We start from the raw sequence: 14,281 nt of genomic DNA, 5'->3' as shown, positions 1-14,281 counted from the left end.
TATAAGATATGTAAAATTATATGCCTATATAAAAATATATTTAACAATGAATCAAATGATAGGAAAAGAATTAATAATTACTTAAATTTTTTGAATAAGACGAACGGTCAAACATATGATAAAAAGTCAACGGCGTCAAACATTTCGAAACGGAGGGAGTATATAGAAATACACAATCGATTTAAGTGGGTAGAGAAATTAATGTACAACATTTTGGGTAGAGAACGCGTAAGGAGCATGAATTATTCTAGGGTTTTCTTCTTTCTTCTTTTTATCTGTTTAGCTTTGCGGTCATGGATCAGAGACAATGCATCATCGATCATGCATGAATTATTTCTTAGAATGGAAATGAAAGATATAGACCATATTTCAATCCGGATGGATAAGTTGATGATGATCGATCTTGTGAGATCGATGCACTTACAGCGTATACAGGCAAAATAATAATAATAATCAAACACGTACAGCCTCCAAATGAAAGGGAAAAAAAAGAAGAAGCAAACATAGTAATATCTATATAAGGTCTACCTCCAAATGAATGGATAATTGTAGTGTATAAGAAAGAAAATAGGGGAGAAATGGAAAAAGGAAGCTGGACGTGAGGAGCGGTGTGGTGGTGACGTACTCTTATAAGTAGCATATATATATATATATCCTCTTGGATATATATATATATATATATATATATATATATATATATATATATATATATATATATATATATATATATATATATATTATTATGTGGTGCTTAGTTAGTTTATTGTTGTTTTTTAATTAAGGATTAATTATTAATTAATAGGTAAAAAAAGAAATTAGAAGCACTTTCGGTGAACGATGGAGGGGCCGGACTCGTCGTACTCAGCCTTGGCAATCCACATCTGCATGAAGCGGAGTATATAGTATTAATGTGGAAAATAATAGTACTCCCTCCGTTTCGAAATGTTTGACGCCGTTGACTTTTTAGCACATGTTTGACCATTCGTCTTATTCAAAAAATTTAAGTAATTATTAATTCTTTTCTTATCATTTGATTCATTGTTAAATATATTTTTATGTAGGCATATAATTTTACATATTTCATAAAATTTTTTGAATAAGACGAACGGTCAAATATGTGCTAAAAAGTCAACGGTGTCAAACATTTCGAAACGGAGGGAGTAAGAAGTAAGGAAAGAAAGGAGTGGGCGGCCGGGTGCGTGCCTGCTGGAAGGTGCTGAGTGATGCGAGGATGGAGCCTCCGATCCAGACGGAGTACTTCCTCTCGGGCGGCGCGACGACCTTGATCTTCATGCTGCTGGGAGCGAGGGCGGTGATCTCCTTGCTCATCCTGTCGGCGATGCCGGGGAACATGGTGGTGCCACCGCTGAGGACGATGTTGCCGTAGAGGTCCTTGCGGATGTCGACGTCGCACTTCATGATGGAGTTGTAGGTGGTCTCGTGGATCCCCGCAGCCTCCATCCCCACGAAGGAGGGCTGGAACAGCACCTCGGGGCAGCGGAACCTCTCGGCGCCGATGGTGATGACCTGGCCGTCGGGCAGCTCGTAGCTCTTCTCGACGGACGACCCCGTGGCGGCGGTGGCCATCTCCTGGTCGAAGTCGAGGGCGATGTAGGAGAGCTTCTCCTTGACGTCGCGGACGATCTCGCGCTCGGCGGTGGTGGTGAAGGAGTAGCCGCGCTCGGTGAGGATCTTCATGAGGTAGTCGGTGAGGTCGCGGCCGGCGAGGTCGAGGCGGAGGATGGCGTGGGGGAGGGCGTAGCCCTCGTAGATGGGGACGGTGTGGCTGACGCCGTCGCCGGAGTCGAGGACGATGCCGGTGGTGCGGCCGCTGGCGTAGAGGGAGAGGACGGCCTGGATGGCGACGTACATGGCGGGGGCGTTGAAGGTCTCGAACATGATCTGGGTCATCTTCTCGCGGTTGGCCTTGGGGTTGAGGGGGGCCTCCGTCAGCAGCACCGGGTGCTCCTCGGGGGCAACGCGGAGCTCGTTGTAGAAGGTGTGGTGCCATATCTTCTCCATGTCGTCCCAGTTGTTGACGATGCCGTGCTCGATGGGGTACTTGAGCGTCAGGATGCCTCTCTTCGACTGCGCCTCGTCCCCGACGTACGCGTCCTTCTGCCCCATCCCCACCATCACCCCCGTGTGCCGTGGCCTCCCCACGATGCTCGGGAACACCGCCCGCGGCGCGTCGTCCCCCGCGAACCCGGCCTTCACCATCCCCGTCCCGTTGTCGCACACCAGAGGCTGGATGTCATCAGCGTCCGCCATCTCTCTCTCTACCTGCTACTTTCTTTCTTTCTTCTTACTACTGCAAATACAACAAACTTCTTCTCTAGCTCTTCTTTCTTTTCCTCCTCCCTCTTCCTTCTCCTCCTCCTTCTCTTTCTTGTGTAGCTAGGCTACCCAACAAACCTTGTAACAGCTAGCAGCTAGCAATGGCCAAGGATGACAGTTTCTGTGCCTCCATCTATATATACACACCCACACACAAACCAAAGCCACACACCTGCACCGACGGACGCCCGCCTTCCTCGTCTCCTCTCCACTTCCACACATCTATATATACACTATAGAAATATTATTACTGGATCCATTAATTATAGTATATGTCTAGTAGTAATTGTTTGTTTTCTTTATCCATGCATGCATGTATATCGCTCAATATATAATACTAATACTAGCACGCCACGCGCTACTATTTTATATCATCACTCAACAGGAAACTCAATCTTTATATATGGCCAGCATATATATATATATATAATCATCCGATCCTCTTTAGTATTAAGATTACAAACAAATTTGAGACTAAAAATATGCATGCATGGGCTCACCAAACCTATACAGCACCAGGCAACGATGATGGATGATTGCCAAAAAAAAACACACCACCAAATCTCATCAAGAAACCAAAGGTTAAAAATAAGACTAGCTTAATTTGCCAGGTTAATTAGACAGAGTAGTCGTCGCGATTCCCACGAGATATAGGCTAATCGCTCCGTCTTCTCGGCTCGACGTGTAAAAATGTAACCGATCGATCCATCTTCTCCAGACATCAATCAGCAGCTCGTCATCACTACTAATCCAACATTCAACAACTAGACAAGGATATGATGTCGAAGCACCCAATTAAGCTCTCCTCTTATTTGAATGCTTCGTAAGGGTTGGCTGGTTGCCGCCGTGTTCCTCGCTTGCATCACATATTGCGTGCTGAACCACTCCGAGGCAATGTCCTGAGTTACATTACATTACATACTCACGTGCGTTAGCTGCATTTCATAATTAAATTAATAGTAATCTCAACCAAGGAAAAGTAAATCTTGTTCCCAGTATTAAGTACCTGCCAGGTGGCAGCTGCGAACTTGAACTACCAAACCTTTTTGCTTTGTTATCCTGCTCTTTCTCCAACCGCAAAGCCGCCATCTCCTTTTCCATGGCAGCTACCTCCATCCTCCTTTTTTTACCCTCTGATTCCATTGCCTTTGTCAATGTGTCTACTTTCTTTGCTAGCATCTATACATCAAACCACCCATTAATAGGACCAAGGCAAAATGAAAGGTTAAAAACAATTCAACACTCTCCAACTAGATTTACCTCAACTGCATCGTCCTTGTCTTTCAGGCTTTGGTCCTTTTCATGGCAAGCCTTCCTTAGAGCAATTACCTCCTTTTGCAGCGTATCATACAGCAAACCTGATACCGTATCCTCTGTCTCAACTGATGTAAATTCGTTAGCCTTCTCATCTGAGTTGTTTGATTCCTTATCTTCACTGGAGTCCGTAGATACATTCATACCAGACCCGTTTACATGTCCCTTGTAACGGTCAAGTGATCTACAGCCTCCGTCAAAAGACTTTGATGCCCCTTTTGCATGGTTGACCAGAGTAGTTGTGGTGGTAGATACTGACGATCTCATCTGGAATGATGGCCGTTTTGATAGGAACCCATTGGTCTTGGATAAACTATCAGCACCACCAATAGACTGGCGGCGTGCTGCACTAACATTGGTTCGAGTCGTTGACATTCTCAAACCTTCCTCAAGTACTTTAAGCCGTAGCTGGAACTTATCCTGAGAAATTTGATGCAGATCACAATGAAGAGATAGTAGAAATACATAATTAACAGGAAGATGGAAGAACTTTATGAGACATGTCAAAACATACTTTCAATTGAGCTTCTGATCGTGCGGCCCTTTCTGCTATAGCCAGTTTATCCCGGAGTTGCTGCATTTCTCCCTGCAAAAGAAAGAAAGAAAAGAAAATTCCCAACAAATTAGACCCCAAAAAGATGAACCATAGTATACTCCGTTTAGGAGTGGGGAAAAGTGAAAACAATTGTTGCATTAAAAGGCTTCACTGTATCCATCCAGAACAAGTCAGCAATAGCACATAATTAAATGATAGCATTACTTACTTGTAAAATCCTCCGTTCTTCTAACCATTGTTTAACAGGCATTACTTTATCATTGCCATCTTTCCATTCATTTGCCACCACTACTGCAACTCTATTTGCCGAAACCTTCGCACGAGCTAGTTCACGATCAAGAGTTTTCCTTTCTTCCTGACATCAGCATAAGTGTAAATTGGCATCAATTACCATTCTATTAGGTAGAATAAACATCAGGAACGTGTGCTCAGGGCATCATGCATTACATTCATCTCCTGGACTTTGCGCTGATAGTCTCTCACAGCATTTGCAGCTGCACCTCCAGCAAGAACAGCTTCTTCGAGCTCTCTGACAGTCTGAGTGAGCTTCTCAACCTCAGCTACTTTTTGGCGGTGCATTCTATCCAAGATTTTGTTCTCTTCCTGCAGAGTGCCAAATACTTATATACTGTAGCTAAACATGTGGTACATGCTTTGCAAATGACTGCTATTTCTGTTGTCTTATACCTGACAGATCTCGATCTGTTTCATCAATTCTTGGTTTTTGTTTTGCAAATCATCAACCAAAGAAGCTTTTGCTAATGCTATCTGAACCGTCCTTTCTGCTTCCAGCAGAGCTGCTTCCTTGGACTTAGTAAGGCGGTCCAATGCCCTGTTGTCATCTTGTAGTTTTGCGATCTATGCAAGAAAACTAATGCCTTAGTCCTAAGTGTTTCAGTAGCAGCTGACACTCAATCAAATATGGAATAAGCAGGGAACAATTAATGGTGATATTCTGAAATCAACAATAGCACAGCATAAAGCATATAGACCTCTACTCTTAGCAAGTTTCAGAATAATTGAGATCTGCAACACATTTAGGAATCAGGTCACATTGTAAATATCTCTCAAGAAAAGAGCTGTAAAATAAGTAGGTTACATCACTTAAAGGTAATAATCTTTGAGAAGGATTGCAGCATTCTTCATCTGTAAAGCAAGCATCTTGACACAAAGACCGATGCATGAAGAACATTGGTACTGATTGGAAAGAAAAGAAGAAAGAGAATCCAGGTATACACTTGGATGAAATACCTCATGACGAGCTAGTTTCAGTTCAGCTTCCAATGGCGCAAGAATGGCCTCAATAGGGGGCATGTCATCATCCTTCTGTGCTGCATGAACCCTTCGAAGTGTAGCCTCTGCTGCAAATTGGGCTGCAAGTGCTGCTTTCTTTTCATCGTTTATCTTCTTTGCCTCAAGGTTCTGCAGCATCGTGTGCTATCAGTAACTGTTCTCGAGACAATATGAGCTGTGAAAGAGGAAAAGAATAGGGCTGCTCCATTACCTTGCTTTCGAGGAGAGACTCTGTAAGCTTCAGCTTCCCATCCACCTTTGTCAATTCTTCCGTAAGCTTACATCGATGCAGAAGGCAAAGTCAGGATAGTCTCCCTCAAAAAAAAAAAATCTTAAAGTTTGACTACAAGTATAAGTCAAAAGCTTTGACAATGCAGTTAAGTATGATAACAGCAGCATGGTCATTGAATTATCCTAAATTACTTAGGGTGCCTGTTGGCTGTTGCCCTGTGTTAAGTTGACAGCTGTTGCAGCGTAAGGATCCATGTTCAACAACAAAATAACAAGCTAAACAAGTTAATAGCAGGACTCGGAGGTCATTAATCGGACAGTTACAATCAGTAAGCGCAAAGAAAGCAGCTTGATGCGCATAGACATTGAAGCGTTGGGGGCTATGAGCTCTATGGAGGCCATAGTGAGCAAGTAGCAGATACAGAGCATAGTATATAGATGGAGTTTTCATGAGTTGTTGTTATGTTGAAAGGTTTTTCATTTTGAACCGCAGAAAGAGAAGATGTCAGGCCTGTTCACTTTGATGCCATTTTCAACCTTACCAAATTTTAGTAAAGTTACCAAAAAAGTGACTACATTTAGTTTGCTACCAAATTTTGGTAACTATATAAGAAATCCTGCCAAAATTTTGGCAAGTTACCAAAATTTTGGTAACTTTGCTAAAATTTGGCAATGCCAAAATTTGGTAAGGTTTTTTTTGGCATCAAAGTGAACAGGCCCGTCATTTTCCAACTAGTTAAATCTAGCAGGTCACTAGGCATTAGTACACGACAATGAAAATGAAGAAAGCTGCTGGGATCTGGTAGTTTCCACAAGATGCATCGGATTTATAAAGGAGAGATGTAGAAAAAGAAAAGGAAAGGATTTTATTTATTTATTTATACTGACATCCTCGACGGCCTTCTCGCGCGCTCGCTCGGACAGCCGCAGAGCCTTGATCTCAGCCTGCGCCTCCCCAAGCTCCTTCTCCTTATCTGCAGTCAGTCAGAGGGGTCGCGAATTGTAAGATGCAGTTAGGTGGGAGGAAAGATCCGATCGAAACAGCGGGAGGGGAGATCCGAAGATCTAGGGGGTAGATCAGATCGGGGAGGAGCGGCATTTGAGGAGAAGGATGGGATGGGATGGGATGGGGGTTACACTGGAGCTCGTTCTCGAGGCGGGTGAGCTCGACTCGGACGGGATCGGAGCCGTGGAGGAGGTTGATGAAGTCCTCCACCTCGAGCGCGGGCTTGAGCTTCTGGCGCTGCTGCTGCTTGAGGCCCTTGCCGTCGCCGTATGGGTCGGCCATGGCAGGCGGGCGGCGAGGAGCACGCTGTGGCGATCAGCTGCCTCTCTCTCTCTATCTCTCTCTCACTCTGACACACACACACACAGTACCCAAATAATCTCTCTGTATCAGAGCAGAGAGACACCGGGAGAGAGAAGAGGAGAGAAGAGTCGAGTCAGCTCGATCAGGCAGGCAGCTCACTGATGAGATGACACTCCCACCAGCACCACTTCTACTGCTGATTTCTGAAAATGACACCCAATGCAATTTTAACGGTATCTACGCCCCGTTTTAGGCAGCTGCCGTTATACTCTCTCTGTATCACTATCTCCTGATGCTCAGTCCGTTTCTAGTATAGTACAATTTACCATAGACAATCTTCTCATTTTCTGTGAGTATTTTTCTTGTAAAATGGTTTTTCTATGAAAAAAAAAGGTTGGGTGTAGCTATATTTATGGCGTTATATTTTTTATCTAAAAATAGTCAGTATGTATTTATACATTGTATGTTGCTAGATTATGAAGAAGTTTTTGAAATATAGCAATTTTAAAAATGTTTCACGCAGAAGTTTTTAATTAAAAATATCAAATAAACCAATCACGGTATGTTTAAATAAAATTCGTCTGAAATTCGAGTAGAGTTGAGTTGGGCTGGTTGGGCTGCGATTTCAGAACAGAACACCGACCCGGAAAACTGCTTGTGGGGCCATCCTGTCAGCGTGGATGGATGGAGTATAACTCAACAATAAGGGTAGGAAGGAGCGTTCCGTTCCGTCGAAGACTTGCCTCGCCGCATACCTCGCCTCCGATCCGATCCCCCCCCAAACCCTAACCCTAGCTTCCTCCACTCCCATGGCTGAGGAACCCTCCCCCTCCCCCTCCTCCTCCTGCGCCAAGCACCACCGCTCTCCCGACCCCGCCGACCCCGCCGCCTCTCCTAAGCGTCGCCGCAGGCACCACCGCCGCCGCCGCGACGTGGATGACGACGACGAGTCTCCGCTCGCCGACGCGGACAGGCCGCCGGCCGCCGAAGACGTCGAGGAGGGCGAGATTCTGGACGACGCCATGGATGTCGACGCCGTTCCAGATGCTGCTCCGGTCCGTCCCCCCCCCCCCTCCGAATCCTTCCCTCCCTCTTTCTTTTAGACGTGTATGGATATGTATGCTTATTAGACGTGCAATTTTAGTCAAGGCGTGGCATCAGCACACGCAACTCAATTGCCATGCTCCCTTTCACTTGTCCAGGCGCAACACTTTTGTTTTGCTGCAAAACTTCTTTAATATGCAATTTTCCTTTTCCGCTCTTATTCATGCTGCCCACCGTATCTTGGAACTGTGCTCATATTACTTGGTGCTCTCTAATTGCAGCAACTTTCTTCTGGTAATCATGCCCATATGAACTCAGATGCTGATGCAACCGTGCTGCATGCTTCTCGCTTGCCTACTCATTCATCCTCAAGGGACGAAACCAAGTCAAATCACACCGCCCATGAGCCTGAGAGTGGAGGCGATGCAGATGATACCAAAGGGGATAGACAAAGTCAAAGGGTGCCAAAATCACCACTATTGACAAGGGAGAAAGAAAGGAAGCACAAAGATGAGCACCGCAAATCGTATCCTAAAGATTCACATTCCAAAGAGCAGTCTAGAAGATCCCCTTCAAGGCACCATAGCAGTCAAGATCATGCCAGGCATCACTCAAGGTCTAGAGATACTGGTGCTGAAGCTAATGGTTCGCGGGCAAGTACAAGGGAAGATTCTGACCGTGACAGCAACGGCAGAAATAGTAAGCATGGTAGGCATGCAACCAGGAGTCGAGATAATGAGACAGAAAGGAGCAGCAGCTATGCTGTTCGTGATGAGGCGTATGATGAGCGGGAAAGATATAAGCATGAAAGAAGGCATAGAAGCAACCCAGTTGATAGAGACAAAGTGGATTTGCATGAACTAACTCACAGGGATAGAGAAAGGAGCAGCAGTCGCAGTAGATCTGATCGTAGGGAGAGTGCACATCACATTCGTGATGAAAGCAGGGAGAGTGAAAGGCGGAGTAGTAGTTCAAGGCATAAAGATAATGAGAGAAGGGATAGAAGTAAGGATCGCTATAAAGAATCTGACAAGGTTGACAGTGGACATGAAAGGGACAAAACAAGAGATGATAGAGACAGGGGACGACATAAGGATTTGGAAAGTAGAAAGCGGAGAAATGGAGAAGCAAAGGACAGGGATGACAGGCACAAGGATTCTACACGCTCAAAATACAGTACTTCTGATAGTCATAAACACCGCTCAAGATCCAGGGAGAGAGGTAGAGATGCTGAACGTAGAGGCCAGAGATCTGAAGAGCTGAAGGAGAATACTTTCAGGTAAAGCTTCTTTCACATGATTTACTATCTTTCCTTTTGACACTTCATAAGTTCATAGTTCATATTGCTGTTTTTATGATGTTAGGGAGGAGGATGAAGAGGAGTACCAAGAGAAAATTGAACAGCAGTTAGCAATGCAGGAAGAAGAGGACCCTGAAAAAATTAAGGAGGAAGCAAGGAGGAGGAAAGAAGCTATTATGGCAAAATACAGGCAGCAACAATTGCAGAAGCAGCAGCTGGAATCTTTACCTAGAAGTAATGATGAAGGTAACTTGAATATCCAAAATTGACAGAATATAAAATTATTATGTGTAATATTCTATTCCTAAATGAATTTATTCCATACTGACTATCTTACCTGTGCCTGTACAGAAGAAGTGGAAATGAACAGAGGTGATAATGCAGATCTGAAAGGTGATAACGATAGCAGATTTGTGGCTAGCGAGGAAGCTGAAAATAAGCATGATTCTTCAGATGCAATTGTTGGTGAAACAGACTTCACTGTGGGAAAGTCTCCTGCTCACAATGATGGTGCAGGAACTTTGGGTAATCAGAGAACAACTGGTGTTTCAGGTCTTGGAGAGGGCACTCCAAAGGTAATTCTGTTCTCTTACCCTGTTGTTCAACTTTAAGTTATTTAAATCTGGCCAGGCCATCCAGAAATTTTATGTTCCCCTTTCTATTTTCAGAGTGAGAGATCGGCGGATATGTTTTGTGATGACATTTTTGGAGAATCACCTGCTGGCATCCGGAAATTGGTAGGCTTCTTTTTTCCTTATGTAATCTGTAAGTGTATCTAAGCTGCAACAGATTAGGACTGATGAATGGTGGAGATGGAATGTTCTAAGTGCATTACTGAAGATGGCAAACTACCCCCTTCTTAGGACTAGTAATGTGTCTAGAAAAATAGTCTAGCATCCTGTGCCAATAGCATCATCATGCTGTAGAGAAAATAGGAATAACAAATCAGTCACCACACTAAAGAAGATACCAAAGCACTTCCACATACATGATTCTTCCAAACCTTGGTCAAAATCTTACCATACTTGGATAGCAGAGACAATAAAGTCAATTTGTGACCATCTAATGTTGAAACATAAAAACCATATAAATTTCCAAGATTGACAGATTGTCTCACTATATACAATCCCAGTACATGAAGAAAGAAGCCTTCCAGATTTAATTATGAGGAGATCCATCCCTCAATATAAATTATGGACATGTTTAGACTAAGAACTGATCGAGTGAATGGCTGGTTAATAGATTTATTAAAATCAGGGAAGGAAAGAAATGAAATCCATGGGAGTGATCAAGCAGCTGGACCAAAGAGGGGTGCAGGCACAAAGAGCATTCACTATGAAGTGATCCATCTTGCACTATGAATTTGCTACACTATATTTGAGGCTATTGATCAAATGGACAGGATTGATATGTGTATATTTCTATGGGTGGTCATAGAAAATACTAGAACTGATCCTTTCTATGTTAGTAGAATATTCCAATATTAGAGATATACATGACCTGTTTACTCAGTGTTTGAATATTATGCCGTGCAGGGCAAGGATGATGGTTTGCGCATCGAGAAAAATGCTCTTCATGACAACTGGGATGATGCCGAGGGGTACTATAGTAAGTTCCACCATATGCTAACCTTCTCCCTTTTAGTTTTCTTTTGTTAACTGTGGTCAACAAACTATTCTTTGCTGTGTCCATTTGTTTCCATTCCTAACTTATGCAAAACTTTGCAGCTTACCGTTTTGGGGAATTGCTGGATGGGCGCTATGAGATTACAGCAGCACATGGAAAGGGAGTGTTTTCAACAGTTGTCCGAGCAAAAGATCTTAAAGCTGGGAAGGATGATCCCGAAGAGGTTGCTATTAAGATTATTCGCAACAATGAGACAATGTGAGTTAAGCTTCCTAGAAGTATTTTTGGTTTACTTGTAGCATGGAACATGTACATGACCCTTTTATTTGATATTTGATTATACAGGTACAAGGCTGGTAAGCAAGAGGTTTCAATATTAGAAAAACTGGCAAGTGCGGATCGTGAAGACAGGCGCCACTGCGTGCGGTTTATTTCTAGTTTCATGTATAGGAACCATCTTTGCTTAGTTTTTGAATCTCTAAATATGAATCTTCGTGAGGTACTAAAGAAATTTGGTCGCAATATCGGACTTAAACTAACTGCTGTGAGGGCATATTCAAAGCAGCTTTTCATCGCCCTGAAGCATCTGAAAAACTGCAAAGTGCTGCACTGTGATATAAAGCCAGATAATATGCTGGTATGATATCTGGCTTGCCATACTTCTTTTCTCACACTAGCATTTGCTCTTGTTTTTTGGCCATTCGGTTTTGTAGAAGTTTTGTCACTATCTACATAAAAAAAACCGCTATCTGGAACATGGCAATTTTGATTCCTGTGGATATTGAACATGCTTGAATATTTTTATTTATGCTTGTTATATACTACAGTCATTGTATCTACAGTAAACATCCTTTTTAATTTTTTGTCTTGATATTCTTTAGGTGAATGAGGCTAAGAATGTGCTGAAGCTCTGTGATTTTGGCAATGCAATGCTTGCTGGAATGAACGAGGTTACACCTTATCTTGTGAGCCGTTTCTATCGTGCACCTGAGATAAGTGAGTTCCTTTTCTCGCACTTCATTTTGTTGTGTATTCAATATTCTTCCTACTGTTATTCTGTCTCCATACTACATGTGGTCTGATGCACAATTTTTCTTGCAGTTCTTGGGTTACCCTACGACCACCCATTAGACATGTGGTCAGTTGGCTGCTGTCTATATGAACTTTACACCGGAAAAGTCCTATTTCCAGGTCCATCAAATAATGACATGCTTCGGCTTCATATGGAACTGAAGGGCCCCTTCCCCAAGAAAATGCTTCGAAAGGTTCTTCATCATTTTCAAATCTCTTCTTACCTTCAAGGAAACAATCTACTTTTGATATTTACATCTGCAACAGTTGCTAAGTGAATATACAAATACTTTCTAAGGAATTGTTCCCAATTTTGCAGGGTGCCTTTACGATGCAACATTTTGACCAAGATCTCAACTTTCATGCCACTGAGGAGGATCCTGTGACTAAAAAGGTGTCTATGCAACCATGTTCTCAAATACTCTGTTTGAGTGCATTGTTATGGATTATCTTAACTTATTCTTCTTTTTCTTGCAGGCTGTGACAAGGATGATTTTGAACATTAAGCCAAAGGATATTGGTTCCTTGATTTCAAACTTCCCTGGCGAGGATCCAAAAATGCTATCCAACTTTAAAGATCTTCTTGAAAAAATATTTGTCTTAGATCCAGAAAAGAGGATAACCATATCACAAGCACTTAGCCATCCATTTATCACTGGCAAGTGAAAAGATGTTGATTACTCTTGGCATTGCTAACTTAGCATACCTTGTAAACTACATTTTGGGTCGCTCTTGTCTAATCATTGGCATTTCTGTCTTGTGTCCTCGGAGCTATGAGATCAGAGTATGTGGGCGAAGCTCGGAAATATGGAAGAGATGGCTGTCTTACAGACCTTGGTGCATGCAGTTATCATTTGGATATGTTCTGTTGCTTGTAAGACAACTGGCCAGCTGGCATTTCATTACCTGTATACATTCTTTCCTATGGATTTGCAAGATATACACATGATATTTCTCTTCATTTTGCTCAACAGTGTGCTGAATTCTGTCCGAAAATCTAGGTTATATCTATAAATGTTTTTGTACTGGAGGTGGTTTTTCCACCAGGGTTAACCTACTCTAGGGATCAAACCCAGGTCAGCTGGGCACCCCCACCCCTAGTGCCTTACTGCCTGAACACATTGAGGGTTGTCTATTCTATGTATTACTAATAATTGAGTGCGTATATTCATAAATCTTCACGTGCTTGATTTTCTTACGAATTGGGCACAATTTTCTTTTGTTCTTCTTTCAAATACTGTCATGTTTATGTTGCCTGCTTTGTATGCTCAGCATCAGGCATTTACTCATCTGGATATGCGTTGGATGGCCACGCTACTTGTCAAGCTCTTTTATTTAATATTAACAGGGACCTTCTTTTCTGTTAGTTTATTCTTACATCTTTTGTTTCTGGATTTTAAGGATCTGATTATTTGTTTCATTCAGGAATTCTGCCAGGGCCTCTGCTGTGAAAGTGCACATTTTGTATGCTAAAGGGCCAACATAAGAAGGTACCCTGATTGATATCTGGGTAACTAAGTAGTTTGCACCCATGAGTGATACATTCTCTTTTGACGACATGATTTTTTGATTTAAGTTGTCAAGATGAGTCAGCATGTGACACTGAATTGATTTTTTAATATGAATGTGCATATGACCTCTTCCATAGTACTACATATATGTTCCGATCTTCTTTTATTGGATGGATGTTTTTTCTTTTGAAATTTCATAGGTCACTGCCTGTTTGTCTTTTGATATTTTGTATGAATCGATACATTATGCTTACCTTCTCTTACATTTGTTAGCTTCACTGAAGTGTGGTTCTAGGAAGCCTTTTTTTTATGTATTTGCACTTATATGTGGAACATCAATTGAAAATTTTATTTTGCTTTTATGTTACTGAGGCCCTGGGATGGAGAATAGCTGGTTGCGCTGCTTACACTAGCCCCCCTATGACGGTAAATTCTTCAACTCTGTAGATACACCAGCCTTTTAACAGTGCAGATATTTTGAATTATATCCCTAATAGATATCCAACTTTACTTTATTTTTCATATATATGCATCCATTAAATATAGCCTTAACTATAGTAATTAGAGGGTAGTATAATTGTTTCAATGCCATCTTGTTCTATGTGCAAGCTGAAAATACACTATAAACATGGATGTAGCAGTTCATGTGTACATTTTTGGGACCTTTCCATGTGTATGTGGTACATTGT

The 14,281-nt window shown here is 42.4% G+C and overlaps 3 protein-coding genes across 8 annotated transcripts; 1 reads left to right on the top strand and 2 right to left on the bottom strand.

Moving 5' to 3' along the window:
- Positions 1–365: 365 nt before the first annotated feature.
- LOC4352927 (actin-1-like) lies at positions 366–2,444 on the bottom strand. The gene is made up of 2 exons (XM_015763864.3): positions 1,204–2,444; positions 366–881 (listed from the first exon to the last, which is right to left on the bottom strand). Exons 1-2 carry the CDS (start codon positions 2,269–2,271, stop codon positions 816–818), a joined length of 1,134 nt encoding a protein of 377 aa, XP_015619350.1. The 5' UTR covers positions 2,272–2,444; the 3' UTR covers positions 366–815.
- Positions 2,445–2,742: 298 nt separating this feature from the next.
- LOC4352926 (microtubule-associated protein 70-1-like) lies at positions 2,743–7,175 on the bottom strand. Its single transcript, NM_001423638.1, has 11 exons — positions 6,869–7,175; positions 6,620–6,705; positions 5,712–5,777; positions 5,459–5,629; positions 4,895–5,065; positions 4,655–4,810; positions 4,416–4,562; positions 4,166–4,237; positions 3,598–4,071; positions 3,344–3,516; positions 2,743–3,236 (listed from the first exon to the last, which is right to left on the bottom strand). The coding sequence occupies exons 1-11, from the start codon at positions 7,017–7,019 to the stop codon at positions 3,200–3,202; spliced, it is 1,704 nt and encodes a 567-aa protein (NP_001410567.1). The 5' UTR covers positions 7,020–7,175; the 3' UTR covers positions 2,743–3,199.
- A 585-nt stretch (positions 7,176–7,760) lies between these two features.
- LOC4352925 (uncharacterized) lies at positions 7,761–13,734 on the top strand. 6 transcript variants are annotated; one of them, XR_001541989.3, is made up of 13 exons: positions 7,761–8,095; positions 8,366–9,363; positions 9,449–9,630; positions 9,739–9,959; positions 10,053–10,121; positions 10,920–10,992; positions 11,112–11,268; positions 11,356–11,647; positions 11,892–12,006; positions 12,112–12,275; positions 12,401–12,475; positions 12,559–12,955; positions 13,507–13,734. XR_001541989.3 is itself a non-coding variant. In XM_066306398.1 (12 exons), the coding sequence occupies exons 1-12, from the start codon at positions 7,850–7,852 to the stop codon at positions 12,745–12,747; spliced, it is 2,781 nt and encodes a 926-aa protein (XP_066162495.1). In that variant the 5' UTR covers positions 7,761–7,849; the 3' UTR covers positions 12,748–13,042. The 6 variants fall into 6 exon arrangements, 2 of the variants coding, with proteins under 2 accessions (XP_066162495.1, XP_015619344.1); XR_001541986.3 differs by having other exon boundaries at positions 9,736–9,959; XR_010738510.1 differs by having other exon boundaries at positions 9,736–9,959; positions 13,354–13,734.
- Positions 13,735–14,281: the final 547 nt, after the last annotated feature.

Source organism: Oryza sativa, chromosome 12 (genome assembly GCF_034140825.1).
Source record: "Oryza sativa Japonica Group chromosome 12, ASM3414082v1".
Classification (NCBI taxonomy): domain Eukaryota; kingdom Viridiplantae; phylum Streptophyta; class Magnoliopsida; order Poales; family Poaceae; genus Oryza; species Oryza sativa.
This window is presented reverse-complemented; position numbering and strand designations above follow the sequence as displayed.

Coding starts and splice junctions, on each gene's coding strand:
- LOC4352925 (XM_015763858.3), top strand. CDS start 7,850: ATGGCTGAGGAACCCTCCCCCTCCCCCTCCTCCTCCTGCGCCAAGCAC. Junction 9,631..9,735: donor ACCTAGAAGTAATGATGAAG/GTAACTTGAATA, acceptor GTGCCTGTACAG/AAGAAGTGGAAATGAACAGA. Junction 12,476..12,558: donor AGGATCCTGTGACTAAAAAG/GTGTCTATGCAA, acceptor TTTTTCTTGCAG/GCTGTGACAAGGATGATTTT.
- LOC4352926 (NM_001423638.1), bottom strand. CDS start 7,019: ATGGCCGACCCATACGGCGACGGCAAGGGCCTCAAGCAGCAGCAGCGC. Junction 4,811..4,894: donor AACAGATCGAGATCTGTCAG/GTATAAGACAAC, acceptor GGCACTCTGCAG/GAAGAGAACAAAATCTTGGA. Junction 4,563..4,654: donor GCAAAGTCCAGGAGATGAAT/GTAATGCATGAT, acceptor TGCTGATGTCAG/GAAGAAAGGAAAACTCTTGA.
- LOC4352927 (XM_015763864.3), bottom strand. CDS start 2,271: ATGGCGGACGCTGATGACATCCAGCCTCTGGTGTGCGACAACGGGACG. Junction 882..1,203: donor CACTCAGCACCTTCCAGCAG/GCACGCACCCGG, acceptor CGCTTCATGCAG/ATGTGGATTGCCAAGGCTGA.